This window comes from Erpetoichthys calabaricus, chromosome 3, assembly GCF_900747795.2.
Source record: "Erpetoichthys calabaricus chromosome 3, fErpCal1.3, whole genome shotgun sequence".
Lineage (NCBI taxonomy): Eukaryota > Metazoa > Chordata > Cladistia > Polypteriformes > Polypteridae > Erpetoichthys > Erpetoichthys calabaricus.
Genome location: NC_041396.2, coordinates 18,991,695 through 19,011,263, shown reverse-complemented (window position 1 = coordinate 19,011,263; position 19,569 = coordinate 18,991,695). Strand labels below are relative to the sequence as shown.

The 19,569-nt window shown below is 41.4% G+C and overlaps 1 protein-coding gene across 6 annotated transcripts in view; it reads left to right on the top strand.

Moving 5' to 3' along the window:
- Positions 1-9,374: 9,374 nt before the first annotated feature.
- LOC114647780 (uncharacterized) overlaps positions 9,375-19,569 on the top strand; it is a 199,827-nt gene continuing 189,632 nt past the window's right edge. For 2 of the 6 annotated variants that reach the window (XM_051924450.1, XM_051924449.1), the window contains exon 1: positions 9,384-9,510. In XM_051924450.1, coding sequence (XP_051780410.1) covers positions 9,471-9,510 — 40 coding nt within the window. In that variant the 5' untranslated portion in view covers positions 9,384-9,470. Of the gene's footprint in view, positions 9,511-19,569 lie in introns of all 6 variants that reach the window. The other 4 variants (XM_051924448.1, XM_028796410.2, XM_051924452.1 and 1 more) reach the window with 3 other exon arrangements.

The window sequence follows — 19,569 nt, the reverse complement described above, 5'->3', positions numbered from 1 at the left end:
GTCTCATCAGACCAGTGAATCTTTCTCTTCATGCTCTTGGAGTCTTTTAAATGCCATCATACGCATTTTTCTCAATAGTTGCTTCTGATAGGACCTCCCATCTCCACAGAGGACTTTTGAAGCTCTGTTAGATTGACCATTGGGTTTTTGGTCACCTCCATGACTAATGCCCTTCTTGCCTTGTTACTCATTTTGATCAGTCGGTGTACAAAATTCCCTGCTTTATGCCGAACCTAGGCAAGACACCCCACAAGACTATTGCGCATGCACGCCGTTTTGTTCCTTAATTGTAACGTGCTCACAGTCTCTACCTGCTTGTTTGCGTTTTTTCAAGTTATAGTTTGCTGTTTCCTTTTGTAACTGTGTGTTGTGCGTTAATGACAAAGTAAGTTGTTTCTATTTTGCTGTGTTCACTGTAACTTAATATCTTAGCTAATGTTGCAACTTATGTTGATGTTCATTGCAAGTATACAAAAGCGCTATTATGGCTATTTTTGCTGTTTGCGAATGAACATATTGTTAAGTCTGTGCACTGTTGACTTTTGGGGAGAGATATGCTGTACTTTACTTCGCTCCAGGACGTTAAAATGTGTTGATTTTTGCAGTATTAAATGTACAGTTTTTTTTTTTTGTAAATGAATGCCGTCTTGGGCATTACGCTGTACCTTTTATTCTGGTTAATAGTGCCACTTACTGGTTTGATTACACAATACGTAAAGTTGAGTAATTGATGTTTAACATTGCTCTTCCTGAATACTATGTAACTTTGACATTTAATTAGTTTTGTTCATATATGTATTTCATTTGTATTTGTGCACTTATTGTATTCATTTATTTCTGTTTAGATGCCACACATACACTTACATATACAAATCTATTAAAGTACTTGAAGCAAGCTGGAAAAGGGTGTTATCTACTCTGTGTTGTAGCTGCGGTTCTTTCCAGCTGAAGAATTAGGCCAGCAAGTGTACAATAAGCACAGTAACATTCAACTGTCCCTCACAGTCGGCCTATTCTAGGAAGAGTCCTGGTGGTTCCAAAAGTCTTCCATTTCACACTTCTTGAGGTCACTGTGCTCCTATGAACACCAAAAGCTTTAAAAATGCTTTGATCCCCTTGCCCTGATGTAAACCTCAGCACAGATTGATCACAGAGGTCTACAGAGTTCCTTGGACCTCATGACTTGGTATTTGTCCTGACCTGCAGTCTGAATTGTGGGACCTTCTATACACAGGGACACGTGGGCCTTTCTAAATGATGTCCAATCAATTCAGTTTGCCACAGGTGGACTCGAATCATCTCGGAGAGAAACAACTAAAGCAAACAAGATGGACCTAAGCACAATTCATAGATGAGAGATTTCAGTTTTTGATTATATGAGGGTGTTGTATGCTATATATATATATATATATATATATATATATATATACACTGTATATATATATATATATATATATATATATATATATATATATATACAGTACTGTGCAAAAGTTTTAGGCAGGTGTGAAAGTGCTGTAAACAAAGAATGCTTTCAGAAATATAAATAATGATTGTTTATTGTTATCAATTTACAAAATGCAAAGTGAGCAAACAAAAGAAAAATCTAAATTAAATCAATATTTGGTGTTACTACCTTTTGCCTTTAAACCAGCATCAATTCTTATAGGTACACTTGCACAAAGTCAGGGATTTTGTAGGATTCTAGTCAGGTGTCTGATCAACCAATTATATCAAACAGGTGCTAATGATCATCAATGTCCCACGTAGGTTGAAACACAGTCATTAACTGAAACAGAAACAGCTGTGTAGGAGGCTTAAAACTGGGTGAGGAACAGCCAAACTCTGCTACCAAGGTGAGGTTGTGGATGACAGTTTCATGTCATGGAAAGATTGAGCACAGCAACAAGACACAAGGTAGTTCTACTGCATCAGCAAGGTCTCTCCCAGACAAAGATTTCAAAGCAGACTGGGGTTTCAAGATGTGCTGTTCAAACTCTTTTTAAGAAGCACAAAGACACATCAAGCTTATTACCCTTCGAAATAAGAAGATGTCCAGCAGTGCCATCAGCTCAGAACTGACAGAAACCATTGGGACCCAGGTACACCCATCTACTGTCCGGAGAAGTCTGGCCAGAAGTGGTCTTCATGGAAGAGTTGCAGCCAAAAAGCCATACCTCCGACGTGGAAACAAGGCCAAGCGACTCAAGTATGCCCGAAAACATAGGAACTGGGGTGCAGAAAAATGGCAACAGGTGTTCTGGACTGATGGGTCAAAATTTGAAATATTTGGCTGTAGCAGAAGGCAGTTTGTTTGTCGAAGGGCTGGAGAGCGGTACAATAATGAGTTTCTGCAGGCAACAGTGAAGCATGGTGGAGGTTCCTTGAACGTTTGGGGCTGCATTTCTGCAAACGGAGTTGGAGATTTGGTCAGGATTAATGGTGTTCTCAATTCTGAGAAATACAGGCAGATACTTATCCATCATGCAGTACCATCAGGGAGGCGTATGATTGGCCCCAAATTTATTCTGCAGCAGGACAACAGCCCAAACATACAGCCAAAGTCATTAAGAACTATCTTCAGCGTAAAGAAGAACAAGAAGTCCTGGAAGTAATGGTATGGCACCCACAGAGCCCTGATCTTAACATCATCGAGTGTGTGGTTAGTTCTCCAAGATGTTTGGAACAACCTGCCAGCCGAGTTCATTCAAAAACCGTGTGCAAGTGTACCTAGAAGAATTGATGCTGTTTTGAAAGCAAAGGGTGGTCACACCAAATATTGATTTGATTTAGATTTCTCTTTTGTTCATTCATTGCATTTTGTTGATTGATGAAAATAAATGATTAACACTTCCATTTTTGAAAGCATTCTTTGTTTACAGCATTTTTTCACACCTGCCTAAAACTTTTGCACAGTACTGTATGTATGTATGTATGTATGTATTATATATATATATATATATATATATATATATATATATATATATATATATATATATATATATATATATAAGCATTTTATTTATTTAATTTTTAGTTGTATGTTTGTTGAGTGGTGAGAGGAGTCTGAATTTTCATTGTGCAAGCTGATTGTAAACATGACAGCTACACTTAATTAAATATAAGGTGATTACAATCATTTAATGTGTTTCAATGCTTTGTTAGTGGGTATTTATATGTCATTACAGTAATGGTATATATGAAATTTGCAATTTCTTGGCAATCAGTCACATGGAATAACCTTCATTTTGGAAGAAAATAAAAAACAAACAAACAGGCAATAGATGGACATGATTCTTGGGAAAGTTTTCTCATTTTGAACATTTTTGAACCCAGAACTGAACTTTAGGAATGCCAATAACTTGCAACCTGAGTCAACAGAATAACAGGTGTCAGCAGTGCTAATGTAATTGCAGAGGTTTCTCTAATAACCAGTCAGCATTTAAAATCACTAATTAAGGATAAGCAAAGGGAGTCGACCATTTAGGACACTGAAGGAAGGATTGCTGAAAATGGGGCTTTGCAGTCAAATGTGAATAATCAAAAATCTGTCATTTAAAGCAGTAATAGACTTAAGAAACTCTAATAATGTTTTGCCTATATTTTAAAATCAGTTTATTGGTACATTGATGAAAAAAGCTATGTGTTTTTATCAAAAACATTAAAATGTCTGGGTGTGTCCAGACTTCTCACTGGTAATATAGATAGATAGATATGAAGGGCACTATATAATAGATAGATAGATAGATAGATAGATAGATAGATAGATAGATAGATAGATAGATAGATAGATAGATAGATAGATAGATAGATATTTTGTTCCAAGAGAGCAATTTTGCTTTTTAAGCTTTCCTCTCACATCTGTAAAACCAAGCATGTTCTGTTAAATGGTGATTCTAAATTGACCCTGGGTATGTAAGTGAGTGACTATGATGAAATGGCACCTCATTCAGGAATTTTAATGACTGAAATTTTATTCCAACAGTAGCGATTTTGGAAACAATTGAATTAATATTCTGGTTGTTGTCTGTATAACTCAATGGATATTATAAATGTTCTAAATTACTGAACTAATATTCTATGTTTGTTAATCATATTCTCATGATAGTATAGATGGCAGAATTGTTATTCTAATGATGAACTCTAAAGACTAAAAAAACCCACTGTAGAGTTTGTGTGAATGACAGAGAAACAGATAGATGGATAGGAAAGGCCTATATAATAGATAGATAGATAGATAGATAGATAGATAGATAGATAGATAGATAGATAGATAGATAGATGTGAAATGCACTGTCTAAGATACAGATATGATGCCTAAGACATACTACACAAAAAGGGTCTGATGAGTATGACCAACGTTGTTACATATACACTAATGCAAATGTATTGTTTGTATTTCTGCAATTTTGTTAATATAATAAATTCTGGTGGTATCCTTGACATTGCACAATTTAAATCTTCTATTTCAAGTGTGATGCATGAATGGTGTAAAAAAATAAGGATTCACACAAGTCCACTGTCACATTGTTGTTTCACTGTAAAACGAAGAAGTCCATCCATCCATCCATCCATCCATGTTCCAACCCACTGAATCCAAACACAGGGTCACGGGGGTCTGCTGGAGCCAATCCCATCCAACACAGGGCACAAGGCAGGGAACCAATCCCGGGCAGGGTGCCAACCCACCGCAGGACACACACAAACACACCCACACACCAAGCACACACTAGAGCCAATTTAGAATCGCCAATCCACCTAACCTGCATGTCTTTGGACTGTGGGAGGAAACCGGAGCGCCCTGAGGAAACCCACGCAGACACGGGGAGAACATGCAAACTCCACACAGGGAGGACCCGGGAAGCGAACCCGGGTCTCCTAACTGCGCTACCACTGCGCCACCGTGCCGCCCAACGAAGAAGTCGATACTTGTAAATACGGAGGTGATTTATCAGTACTGCAGACTGTACTCCAGTACTCCAGCAGATGGCAGTCTTCCTCCACTTTAACTGTGACCTCCGTGCGCACGGCTTTGTCTTTCTATAAAAGACATTCTTTTGTCAGATTGGTCCTTTCCCAGCTTTCATTGCATTAAATAAAAATGGAAGTCGATATGAAAAGCACTAGATAATAAGCATATATAGATGGGAATTAAACAAAAAAAATGTTAAAATTGAGATATACCGGTATATGAAAGGCTCTATGTATAAAAATGATAGATAAGAAAGACAAAATATTAGCTTCAAATTGATAGGAAGTTCATTTTATATAATGAAATAATTAATAGACTATAATATGGGCTCTCTATAAATAAGGTGGGGTAGGCAGATTTGAAACGCTCTAAGATCATGCCATACATGTGCTGTCTATAGGTCTGGAGCAGTTGTCCCCAACATTTTCGATACCCTGCATAGCTGTGTTTGCATCCCATAAAAAATTAATATCACATTTAAAGAGGAAGAAGCCACATTTCTCATTTTTGAACCACCAATAGAACCACATACAGTACTACAGATGGACAAACTAAATTAAAAAAATAAGCTGTTAACTTGGTGCATACATTTTAAATATAAATTGAGCAGTTTGCCTTATAACTGTGCTAAGCAATGAAATGCAGTCGACGAGTTCTGTCCCCCAATGATACCTGCATTGCACTTCAAAAGCAAATGCACCACACTGTTAAAATTTCTGCGGTACTGCCTGGACCACCAGCAGAACAGATGGGGTGAGTGTAAGCAGCAGGTGTTGCATCCAGTTCAGCAGGTAGTCAGTGTTAGACTTCAATGACCTTTGGAAGTTGTGGTTTGGTCCCCCTCAGTGTCCAGACTGTGTGAATGGCACCACTCTGTGTTGCCCAAATCTAAATCCATCACTGGACTTAGGATTTCAATATCTATCTTTGATAAGGCCTGGTAGATAGGAGAGGCACACACAGTCATAAGGTGTGATTGACTGATTGAGTGATTGATTGTAACATTTTCCTGTCTGATTTTCTGTGTTGTCATAAATCTGACTATGCCAAGACTCCATGCTGGTGTTACAGACTCAATCTCAACTCATCCTACAGATCTTCTGATAGTAAACACACAGAAACTGATACTGGAGGCACAATCACTGAAACCATTTACTGGCGTACCAAATCTTTATACCAAGTCAGCCGGGCTGCAAGCATTCAGTTTACAATTTCAAGACACACATTTCACAAAATGCTACACACAGTTCTCTACCTTAGACACAACTACCAAAACTGAAATCTCCTCTGTTTTAATTTGGATAACAGTGCCATTCTAAATGGCACGCTCCTTGGCCTATTCCCCGCACCTAATTCTCAAGTGACAGAACGCTGACAGGCACTTAGGCAGCAGAGCACGAGTGCTATAAACAGCTGGCAGATTGGGTCACTGGGTTTAGACAACAAATCAGGCAGGCACTGCACAGAAGTAGAGGTGTGAAGATAAGACAAAGACGTGGATGAGGAGAAGATCATGGAATAAGGAAAAAGAGAACCATCATTGATGATATCAAGTCAACCCTACATGTATTGTGTATGGGGAAGGCTACTCTGGTCCAAAATGTGTTCATAGATCATCCACGATTTTTCATGATGTTTCTAATACTGTAGTCACTATTCCTAAACCCCACTGAAGAATTTTTCTCATCATGGAGGCAGAAGACATATAATCACCAGTCCTACAGATGCAAACCCCTTGTCCAGACAATGGAGAAGGCCTCTGGTGATACAAATGAAGGCATCTACCAGGGGTAGATATCTCACTCCTGACAATACTTTTCCTCCTGTTTTGACAGAAAGAACATCACTTGTGATGTAGATGAGGTGCTGTGGCCAGACCCAAACAGGAGACAGGATGCATCCTAATTTTTATTTGTGTTTTATACTGACTACAGGCATGGACCGAATTTATGAATAAACATCTTGGAACCTTTTACAGCAGACTGCCATGCATTGCACACTAAAGGGGTCGCGATATTTTATGTTTATTCCATCGGTTGGTATTTGAGATGAGCTCTTCATTTGATGGTTTGTGTGTAGAAATTTGACGCAAAACTAATATTTTTAGAAGAGTTCATATGGGGCGGCACGGTGGCGCAGTGGGTAGCGCTGCTGCCTCGCAGTTAGGAGACCTGAGGTTCGCTTCCCGGGTCCTCCCTGCGTGGAGTTTGCATGTTCTCCCTGTGTCTGCGTGGGTTTCCTCCGGGCGCTCCGGTTTCCTCCCACAGTCCAAAGACATGCTGGTTAGGTGGATTGGCGATTCTAAATTGGCCCTAGTGTGTGCTTGGTGTATGGATGTGTTTGTGTGCGTCCTGCGGTGGGTTGGCACCCTGCCCGGGATTGGTTCCTGCCTTGTGCCCTGTGTTGGCTGGGATTGGCTCCAGCAGACCCCCGTGACCCTGTGTTCGGATTCAGCGGGTTGGAAAATGGATGGATGGATGGAGTTCATATGGTTGGGAATAAACTGCATGCTTTTGCAAGAGATGTCTGAGTGTTTCATGTTGTGTGTGCTATAGTGTCAGAAATCATCTGTTCAAAAAAAATAAACTAAAAAACTGTAGTTGGATGATGGGAGTTAGGAAAAAGTATGGAACGTTTTGGAAAAATATAAATATGCATTTTATATTTTGCAATTTGTCTAACATTTCCAAAATGACACTCTTTTAGGACAGACAACGATAGATAGATAGATAGATAGATAGATAGATAGATAGATAGATAGATAGATAGATAGATAGATAGATGAAAGAGGCACTATACAGGTATATTAGATAGATAGATAGATAGATAGATAGATAGATAGATAGATAGATAGATAGATAGATAGATAGATAGATAGATAGATAGATGAAAGAGGCACTATACAGGTATATTAGATAGATAGATAGATAGATAGATAGATAGATAGATAGATAGATAGATAGATAGATAGATAGATAGGCACTATATGATAGATAGATAGGAAAAGTACTATATGATAGATAGATAGATGAAAGAGGGACTATATATTAGATAGATAATGAAAGGCACTATATGATAGATAGATAATGAAAGGCACTAAAGGATAGATAGATAGATAGATAGATAGATAGATAGATAGATAGATAGATAGATAGATAGATAGATAGATAGCTTTATTGATCCCCATAGCCCAGCACACTATGCCCGTAACTGGAAGTGACCATGTTGTCACTTTTAAAATCGCTGATAATACATGTTATAAACTGTCCGGTGTACCCTGTGATTTCTTTTTCGCTTGTTAATAAACCAGTCGGCTGTTTTTAGGTTCGTTCGCGAACAATCCTCGAATAAATACAATTATGTGCCTTAATGTAATGTTCCCAAGAGCCAGCTTCTGTAGCCGAGGATCGGACCGCCAAGGTCCCCGCCTTCGGCTTCCACCCAACTCACACAGCACCCGACCTCCTTGGCCCCTCCCATAGGTGGTGAGCCCATGGGAGGTCGGTTCGCAGCCGAGTTTGAAGCGGCTGGGATGGGAATCAGCACCTCCAAATCCGAGACCATGGTCCTCAGCCGGAAAAGGGTGGAGTGCCCTCTCAGGGTTGGGAGCGAGATCCTGCCCCAAGTGGAGGAGCTCAAGTATCTCTGGATCTTGTTCACGAGTGAGGGAAGAATGGAGCGTGAGATCGACAGGCGGATCGGTGCGGCGTCCGCAGTGATGCGGGCTCTGCATCGGTCTGTCGTGGTGAAAAAGGAGCTGAGCCGTAAGGCAAAGATCTCGATTTACCAGTAGATCTATGTTCCTACCCTCACCTATGGTCATGAGCTATGGGTAGTGTCCGAAAGAACGAGATCGCGAATACAAGCGGCTGAAATGACTTTCCTCCGCAGGGTGTCTGGGCTCTCCCTTAAAGATAGGGTGAGAAGCTCAGTCATCTGGGAGGAGCTCAGAGTAGAGCCGCTGCTCCTCCGCATCGAGAGGACTCAGATGAGGTGGCTCGGGCGTCTGATCAGGATGCGTCCTGGACACCTCCCTGGTGAGGTGTTACGGGCACGTCCAACTGGGAGGAGGCCCCGGGGAAGACCCAGGACACTCTGGAGGGACTATGTCTCCCGGCTGGCCTGGGAACGCCTCGGGATTCTCCTGGAAGAGCTAGAAGAAGTGGCCGGGGAGAGGGAAGTCTGGGCATCTCTGCGCAAGCTGCTGCCCCCGCGACCCGACCTCGGATAAGCGGAAGAGGATGGATGGATGGATGTAATGTTCTTTATTTAGTTTCCTGTTTTATGCCCCACGTGTTATTAATTTTAAACACACGGAAATTGATGCGTGAACGCGTGTTGTTCTAAGTGTCAAGTTAAGCCGTTTCGGTTCCCTATTTCCAGCTGACTGACATAGCAACGAAATACACAAAGTGTTCATCTTATTTATTTTGTTTTTCCCTCCTAATTGCCAACCTAACCTGAAGAGCTTATCAGTGCGGTGGCGACTGAGGAGGACATGTGGACAGTTGTGCAGTTTGCGGTGTGTCTTATCTCTGGTAAGAAGATAATGGGGGCTCGATCGGGGTCAGGGTCGGGGAAAAATAGGATGGGCGTCTGAAATTCTAATCGGGCTCAGTGATATTTCAGTTAAAATAGAAGTGTTGCAGCCACTTTAACTTCACTTCTTGTCACATTACACATTCACTATAGAGGGGCCAAACAGGCCATAAATCATATATTTCTGTGTTTAATCTATTGGTTTACGTGTGAACACTATTGTTTTATGAATATTTACTATCGGTTTGCATGCATACATAATTGGTTTGCGTACGTACAATACTGGTTTCATTCATATGAACTATATTGGTTCGTGTCCGTATATTATCGGTTTGTGCGTGAACTATATCCGTTTGTACGTTCATACCACTGGTTTGCATATGGACTATATTGATTTGCGTGTGTATATCACTGGTTCCAGTACGATTTGTTATTGGTTTGTGAGTGAACTGCATTGGTTTACGCTTGCATGTTATCGGTTTGCGTATGAACTATATTGGCTTGCGTTCTGTGTCGGTCTAACAATGGATTTGCGTATGCAGTATATTGGTTTCATGCACGTCTTATACTGTCGATTTTGCGCTTGAACTCTATTGGTTGTACTGTATCTGGGCACTGTCGGTTTCGCGTATGAAACATATTGGTTATGCGTGCGCACCCTATCGCAACTCTGGGTGTGAACTATATTGGTTGTTCACGTGATCTTCAGTGGAAATGGGCGGGGCAAGAAACAGGAACTCAAGGGCCAGTAGAGTCGTGGAGTGTAAAGACAAGTGGCATGGAGAGGCATCTGTATTTAAACGGCACTATATATTTTTTTCCGCACAATACATTTGCGAAAGGACTTGGTGGTAATTATTACTATTTAACAGAATCTATCCTTGAGTCTGTAATGAACACAAGGCCGAAGTTAGGTACGTATTCGGCCGTCTTCTTATTCGGTCCCATCTACATGCTTGCTTGCAACCCGCAGCTGTACTTGTTCACACAGTACTGTATTTGCAAAACTGTTACTTATTCTAAAGGCAAAATATTCAACATTTACAATTGACGTCTGTTATGATGCAACATAACATTTAGTTACTACTAGTTAGATTTAGGCTGAAGTTAGGTATGTATTCGGCCGTCTTCTTATTTGCTTCCATGATCATGTTTGCTCGTACCCAGCCACAGTACTTTTTCACACAACTATTGAAACCAGTTATTCATTCTGAAGGCAAAATATTCTACATTTACTAACGTCTTTATCCAACATACAACATTTAGATACTACTGGTTAGATTCGCCCAGTGCCCCCCGCACCGCACAGACAGGTGAAGTGACTTGTTTATGGTCACATAGTGTTATTATCAGGACTTGAACTTGAACTCAGAGTTTAAAAGTGCAGTCTTAAACACTACGCCACAATGCTTGCACATCTACAACGTGTATATTAATTGGCATAATATAAACTTGTCCAGGACAGATTCCATTGTTAAATTTGAGTTTAACATTTTCAACCCGTTCAAATTCTGGTTGAAAATCTGGAATATTTATTTTTTCAAATAATGGATCAGTTTGCGGATTAATGTACACACTGTAGAATATTTTGCCTTGCTGTTAATATACAGTAGAAGAAGAAGCTGGTTTGTGAATAAGTAGCTGACTGCAAGCTTATACTGGATGTAGCTAGAAGTGAATATAAAGGCAGCCGAGTGTGCACCTAACTTAAAAATAATTACCACCAAACCCTTTCACAAACATACAGTGACGTGCAAAAGTATTCAGTCCCCTTGAAAGTTGTCATAATTTTATGCAAGACAAAATATTTGTACACATATTTATTCATTCAGTATTTTTTCTTATGCTGTAACAAAACATTTCCAAAGTCAAAATACAGGTGCTGGTCATAAAAGTAGAATATCATGACAAAGTTGATTTATTTCAGTAATTCCATTCAAAAAGTGAAACTTGTATTTTAGATTCATTCATTACACACAGACTGATGTATTTCAAATGTTTATTTCTTTTAATGTTGATGATTATAACTGACAACTAATGAAAGTCCCAAATTCAGTATCTCGTAAAATTAGAATATCAATTAAGACCAATGCAAAAAAAGGATTTTTAGAAATGTTGGCCAAATGAAAGGTATGAACATGAAAAGTATGAGCATGTACAGCACTCAATATTTAGTTGGGGCTCCTTTGGCCTGGATTACTGCAGCAATGCGGCGTGGCATGGAGTCGATCAGTCTGTGGCACTGCTCAGGTGTTATGAGAGCCCATGTTGCTCTGATAGTGGCCTTCAGCTCTTCTGAATTGTTGGGTCTGGCGTATTGCATCTTCCTCTTCACAATACCCCATAGATTTTCTGTGGGGTTAAGGTCAGGCGAGTTTGCTGGCCAATCAAGAACAGGGATACCATGGTCCTTAAACCAGGTACTGGTAGCTTTGGCACTGTGTGCAGGTGCCAGGTCCTGTTGGAAAATGAAATCTGCATCTCCATAAAGTTCGTCAGCAGCAGGAAGCATGAAGTGCTCTAACACTTCCTGGTAGACGGCTGCGTTGACCATGGACCTCAGAAAACACAATGGACCAACACCAGCAGATGACATGGCACCCCAAACCATCACTGACTGTGGAAACTTTACACTGGACCTCACGCAACGTGGATTCTGTGCCTCTCCTCTCTTCCTCCAGACTCTGGGACCTTGATTTCCAAAGGAAATGCAAAATTTACTTTCATCAGAGAACATAACTTTGGACTAGTCAGCAGCAGTCCAAAGGCGAGACGCTTCTGACGCTGTCTCTTGTTCAAGAGTGGCTTGACACAAGGAATGCGACAGCTGAAACCCATGTCTTGCATACGTCTGTGTGTGGTGGTTCTTGAAGCACTGACTCCAGCTGCAGTCCACTCTTTGTGAATCTCCCCCACATTTTTGAATGGGTTTTGTTTCACAATCCTCTCCAGGGTGCAGTTATCCCTATTGCTTGTCCACTTTTTTCTACCCCATCTTGTCCTTTCCTTCACCTCTCTATTAATGTGCTTGGACACAGAGCTCTGTGAACAGCCAGCCTCTTTAGCAATGACCTTTTGTGTCTTGCCCTCCTTGTCAGCAGTCTTCCCCATGATTGTGTAGCCTACAGAACTCGACTGAGAGACCATTTAAAGGCTTTTGAGTTCATTAGCTGATTAGAGTGTGGCACCAGGTGTCTTCAATATTGAACCTTTTCACAATATTCTAATTTTCCGAGACACTGAATTTGGGACTTTCATTAGTTGTCAGTTATAATCATCAACATTAAAAGAAATAAACATTTGAAATACATCAGTCTGTGTGTAATGAATGAATCTAATATACAAGTTTCACTTTTTGAATGGAATTACTGAAATAAATCAACTTTGTCATGATATTCTAATTTTATGACCAGCACCTGTAAACTATTTTATGTAGACATTTAATTGAAGAAGAAAATCTCCAAAGTTAGTGTTTACATACAGTAAGTGTTTAAACCTTTGTGCTTTGGAAGCTCCAGGTTTACACCAATGACAAATTAATTACAAAGGTGGCAGACATTTGACAGTCATAATTAAACATAATGAGGTGCTACTTTCTCCCTGGATATAAAAAGCCCCCTTCGTAGGGGCCGTAGTCTTTGGTGGACAGCCACTGAAAAAAATGAAGAGAGAGGAGCATTCTGCTGATGTGAGAAACAAAGTTATTGAAATGCACAAGGTTGCAGGAAATAACTATAAAAATATCAAGAGTTTGAATGTCCCATTGCGCACTGCTGGATCGATCATCAGAAAGTGGAATGTTCATCACAGCACCCTGACTCTTACTAGAACAGGCCGTCCCTCAAAACTGAACATCAGAGTTAGACATCAACTGGAGAGAGAAGAAACTAGAAATCCAACCGTCACTCTCAGATGTCTGCAATGCTTTTTGGCTGAAACTGGAGTGAAGGTGCAGGGGTCCACAATTTCAAGAGCTCTCCATTAAACAGGCCTCTACAGGAGGGTGGCAAGAAAGAAGCCATTCCTTAAGATGGTCCACATATAAGCACATATGGCGTTTTTCCAGTTAAATGTGGGGAGAAGGTTTTATGGTCAAATGAAACCAAAATACAACTTTTTTCTCAGACTTCAAAGAGGTACAGAATGTGTGGCGTAAAACAAACACTGCCCATGCCACAAGAAACACCAGACCTACAGTGGAATATGGTGGTGGCAGCATCTTGCTATGGGGATGTTTTTCATGTGCTGGGACTGAGAATCTTGTCAGAGTTGAAGGGACAATGGATGGGCACAAATACCACACAATATTGCAGGAGAACTTGTTCCAGTCTGCTATGAATTTAAAGCTTGGGAGAAGATTCATCTTTCAAGATGACAATGACCCTAAGCATTAGACCAAAGCGACACTGGGATGGCTCAAAAACAGACAGGTGAATGTTTCGGAATGGCCAAGTCAAAGCCCTGATCTTAACCCTGTTGAGAATCTGGGGCACTGTTTGAAAACTGCTGTTCAGAGATGCCATCCCACCAACATAGAGGGTACCTAGAAATAATGCCAAGAAGAATAGGGAAGAATCACGACTGAGCAATGTGCAGAACTGGGGAATACTTACATACCCCAAAAGAATGAAGCCTGTTACTACAGCAAAAAGGTTCTTGACAAAGTAGGAATGTGTTGGGCTTGAATACTTAGGCAAACAATCACTTTGGAGTTTTTCTTTAGTTAAGTTATTTGGAGTTTGATAACATTTTGTTACAACACAAGAGTTCACATTAAAAATACCAAATGGATAAATATGTGGACAAATCTTTTGTCATACAGAAAATTAGGATAACTTTTAAAGGGATTGAATACTTTTGCATGTCACTGTATGTTTGTGAAAGGGCTTGGTGGTAATTATTTTTACCAGTATTTTCACTAAATTCTGAAATGATCACAGGGCTGAAGTTAGGTACGCATTCGGCTGGCATTTTATTCACTCCTAGCTACTCCCAGTATAAGCTTGCAGTCAGCTACTTATTCACACAGCTTTTGCAAACCAGCATCTTATCCTCTTTAATTTGTAACAGGCTTAATGTCTAGTCCTCTTTAATAAAACCCCTGTGTGCGTCCAGTGTCCGTGTGTGTGTGTCTTCTGGTGAAGTGCGCATGCGCGGGGCACGGTGCGATGCTTTCAAAGCAGATGCTTCAAAGGCTGCCTGACGCGTCACACAAGACAGAGAGGGCGGGACCTATAAAATATCACGTGGCAGATCCAATGGGATTTCGGTAAATGAGGTAAGACCTAAAACAAAAAACACGAAAAATCCAATCGGTACTGAGACGCGGAATCCAGCTTCCCCATTGTTGTCCAAGTGTTCACTCTGAGGATGTCAGATTTGCGATTAAGAAGCTTGGCCCGGTAAAGTGTCAGTCATTGAAGGAGTTTTCCTAAATATCCGAATTTTCATGATATTAAAATACAATGACTTTTAAAAGTAGATTTATTTTCGTGCTGTGAAGGACAGCCGGGTCCCATGCCCGGCAGGGATGCCCCTGCTGCATCTGTTCCGGGGGAGCCACCATGGGCAGCTCAGTACCTCCCCCGGGACGCTTGGTGGCAGCCTCCCTGGTGGACGATGATTCCCCAACCTGGCGCAAGGCTCCATGGGAGATGGAGTCCTCCACAGTCTGGTTGGGGGCTTGGATGGCCGCCAGGGGGAGCTGCATGGACTTTCCAGCCCAGCTGGTCGACTCGTCAGCCCCACCCGGAAGGTCAATTAGGGCCAGGTAATCAAGCACCTGGAACGCTTCCGGGTGGGGTATAAAAAAGGCCAGCCACCACCACTCGAGAGAGCCAGAGTTGGGAGGAAGGAGGACGAAGCTTGTGGTGGAGTGGTGGGTGAGAAGAAGTGTGGTTTGTTGTGCTATATATTGAAGTGCTTTTGGGACTGTGTTGGGCCTGTGGGACACGGGGAAGGCGTGCCCCACGGCTGAAGAAATAATAAAGAGCGTTTTATTTAAGTACGTGCCTCTGCCTGAGTTTGTGCTGGGTCGGGCGCTATATAGCGCCTTTTACAGCGCATATTACATCAGTTGCTGGGGAGAATCTGCTGATTGCCCATCGTTGTGACAGAAAATTAAACGCATATTACGGACAGCAAAGCCAGTATTACTGTCAGAGAAAATTACAGGCATTTTACGGGAAAAATTTATTGAGGTAAAAGGTCCCTTGCCATTTAATATAGACTGTACCTACTAATGTTTATGGACTACTGTTCTAGCGCCCGTTATTGTAACGGGCTTAATGTCTAGTTCTATTATAACAGCAAGGCAAAATATTCTACAGCGTGTACATTAATCGGCATCATTACAGACTGATCCATTATTTGAAAAAATAAATATTCCACATTTTGGTCCTGCACGGGTCAAAATTGTTAAACTCTAATTTAACAAATGAATCTTTCCTGGACAAGTTTATACATGTCAATGTCACAAAACTATGAAAATTAAGGTGATCCAACGTCATTTAACACTTTACAGTGCCCATTAAATATCACAGTAAATCCCATTTATCTGATATTGAAGTGGGAATACTTTGTCAGTTTCACCCTGATATTTGCACTGGGCAGAGCAAAACTCCACTGCATCTTAAAAAAACGCATCTGCCTTTTCACAAAACTGAAAGGTAAGGTGGCTCAATATGATGTAACTGATCCATGCAGGTCCTAAATGTTAAATGTTTAGCTTTTGAAAGAATTGACACGTTTAGTCAATTAATATACATTTTATAGATGTGCAAGCATTGCGGTTAGGGCTTTGCACTTTCAACCCTTTGTTCGTGGGTTCAAGTCCTGAGACTGACACTGTGTGACCCTGAGCAAGTCACTTCACCTGTCTGTGCGGCGCGGTGCGGGGGTCGTTGGGCATAATAAATCTAACTAGTAGTAACTAAATGTTATGTTTCATAAAGACGTCTGTCGTAAATGTTGAATATTTTGCCTTTAGAATAAGTAACAGTTTTGCAAATACTGTGTGAACAAGTACAGCTGCGGGTTGCAAGCAAAGCATGTAGATGGGACCGAATAAGAAGATGGCCGAATACGTACCTAACTTCAACCTTGTGTTCATTACAGACTCAAGGGTAAATTCTGTTAAATAGTAATAATTACCACCAAGTCCTTTCGCAAACGTATGGTGCAGAAAAAATATATAGTGCCGTTTAAACGCATCTCTTTACACTGCATGACTCTACTGGCCCTTGAGTTCCTGTTTCTTGCCCCGCCCATTTCCGCTGAAGATCACGTGAACAACCATATAGTTCACACGCAGAACCGATATAGTTCATACACAGAGTTGCGATAGGGTGTGCATGCATCTATATATATAATTCACTAAGCCGCCACCACCGCAAGCAAGACACCCATGGAAGCATGCAGGACGGAGCCATGCCCACCAACTCTAAGACCATTGGATACGACAACAACTCGCAGAGCCACGCCCACCAACTCGGACGCAGCAACTTACAACACAGGGCATCATTCGCGTTCGTCTCTGCTACACTCCACATGCACCTCTGAGTCACGTTGTCTTTTCATTATTCTTTTCGGTTATGACGCACGACCGCGTCCACCATCGCAAACTGTTTTACACGCCATGGTCTTAGAGTTGGTGGGCGGGTCTCCGTGAGTTGCTCTTGCGACCAGGCGGTGTGTATGCTTCAAGAACGAGGGTGGACGCGGCAGGACCATCTAAGAAGAGGTATGTTTGTCGCGGATGTGAATCGCTGGAAGACAACCAGGGGATACGCAAAAAATAGCCATGTCAGTCAACTCACAAAGCCCAGCCCACCAACTCACGCCCACCAACTCAAGCACGTGTCCAGCCACGCTCTAAAGGCATTCACAGTGCCTGCTCATGTGTCCGCACGCAACAACTCACCAACTCGCTTTCGTCTCTGCTACAGTACACATGCACCACTGAGCCACGTTGACTTTTCATTATTCTTTTCGGTTTCAGCTGCATTTCTATATATAATCCACCAAGTCGTCCGACCGTGGGATACAAAGAACACAGCACCGCCCAACAACTCGAACCGATACAGAGACATGGCCACCAACTCTAAGAGCATGGGACGAGAACGTTCACCGCAATGTACTGGAGTGTAAAACCATCACAACTCACAAACTGCAACAATTCACCAAACACCGAATCAGACGCTTTCTATATCTAAGAAGATATATAAATACTCATTATTCCCCGGCACGCGTCCACCCACGCTCTCAAGGCATTCACAGTGCCTGCTCATGTGCCCGGACGCAACAACTCACCACACAAAAATTTTGCTTAATTTGACTCAACACGGGAAACCTCACCCGGCCCGGACACGGAGAGGATTGACAGATTGATAGCTCTTTCTCAATTCTCTGGGTGGTGGTGCATGGCCGTTCTTAGTTGGTGGAGCGATTTGTCTGGTTAATTCCGAAAACGAATGAGACTCCCTACTGCTAAATAGTTACGCGATCGCCAACCGGTCGGCGTCCAACTTCTTAGAGGAACAGGTGGCTTTCAGCCACGTGAGATTGAGCATTAACAGGTCCGTGATGCCCTTGGATGTCCGGCGCTGCACGCACGCTACACTGAATGGATCAACGTTTGTCTACCCGGCCCCAACAGGCGTGGGTAAGCCATTGAACCCCATTGAACAAAAACAACAACAACAATTATTTATATAGCACATTTTCATAGAAAAAGTAGCTCAAAGTGCTTTAGTTAAAGTTAACTTTAAAATTAGTTAAAGTGCTATATTCGTGATGGAGACTGGGGCTTGCAATTGTTCCCCACGAACGAGGAATTCCCAGTAAGTGTGGGTCATATGCTAGCACTGATTAAATCCCTGCCTTTTGTACACATCCCCCCCCCTCGCTACTACCATGGTTGGGTGACTTGGTGGATTATATATAGAAAATCAGCCGGAACCGCAAAGAACAATGAAAAGATAGATAGATAGATAGATAGATAGATAGATAGATAGATAGATAGATACTTTATTAATCCCAATGGGAAATTCACAACAACGTGGCTCAGAGGTGCATGTGGACTGTAGCAGAGACAAAAGCGTTGGGGGCGGGCACATGAGCAGGCAGTGCGTACTGAACGATGATTGTATGTTGGTTCGTAGCGTGCATTGTTGCAATGTTACTTTTCTTGGGGGTTTATTAAATTACGGATTTTTCAAATGTTCATTTTTTTTCCCTGTGCTTAAAAATCATTAAAAAAGCGGTGTGATTATGTGGCGTATGCTACGCCACGGGTTGGCTATATCCAATATGTTTCATAAGCGAAACCGACATAGTGCACACATACAACCAATAGAGTTCAAGCGCAAAATCGACAGGTTACCCACATAAAACCAGTATAAGACGTGCATGAAACCAATATAGTGCATACGCAAATCCATTGTTAGACCGACACAGAACACAAGTCAATATAGTTCATACGCAAACCGATAACATACAACCGAAAACCAATGCAGTTCACTCACAAACCAATAACAAACGTACTGGAACCAGTGATATACACACGCAAATCAATATAGTTCATATGCAAACCAGTGATATGCACGTACAAACGGATATAGTTCAAACACAAACCGATAATATACGGACACGAACCAATATAGTTCATGTGAATGAAACCAGGATTGTACGCACGCAAACCAATTATGTATGCATGCAAACGAAAATGCTGTAAAGGTCAGATGAGAAGTGTGTGATACCTTATCTATGGGGGAAAAATGTTTAAACGGAAGTGCTTTTGGTGGGCTCAAGTCACAAATAATGTCAGGCACGAGAAAGTGACCTTCTGACAGCGGCAACACTCTGCCTTTAGAAACCACAAACTAATGCAAAAATCAACCACATCAAAGTAAACAAAAAGTAAACTGTAAAAAATATAAAACACATATTTCTAGCAGTAAGACAGTATATGGGGGGCTGGGGGGGGGCTTTGGGTCCACATCTTCAATTTACAGTTTCAGTTAAACAGTGATTGCAAACTGGCCTGATTTACATGTATG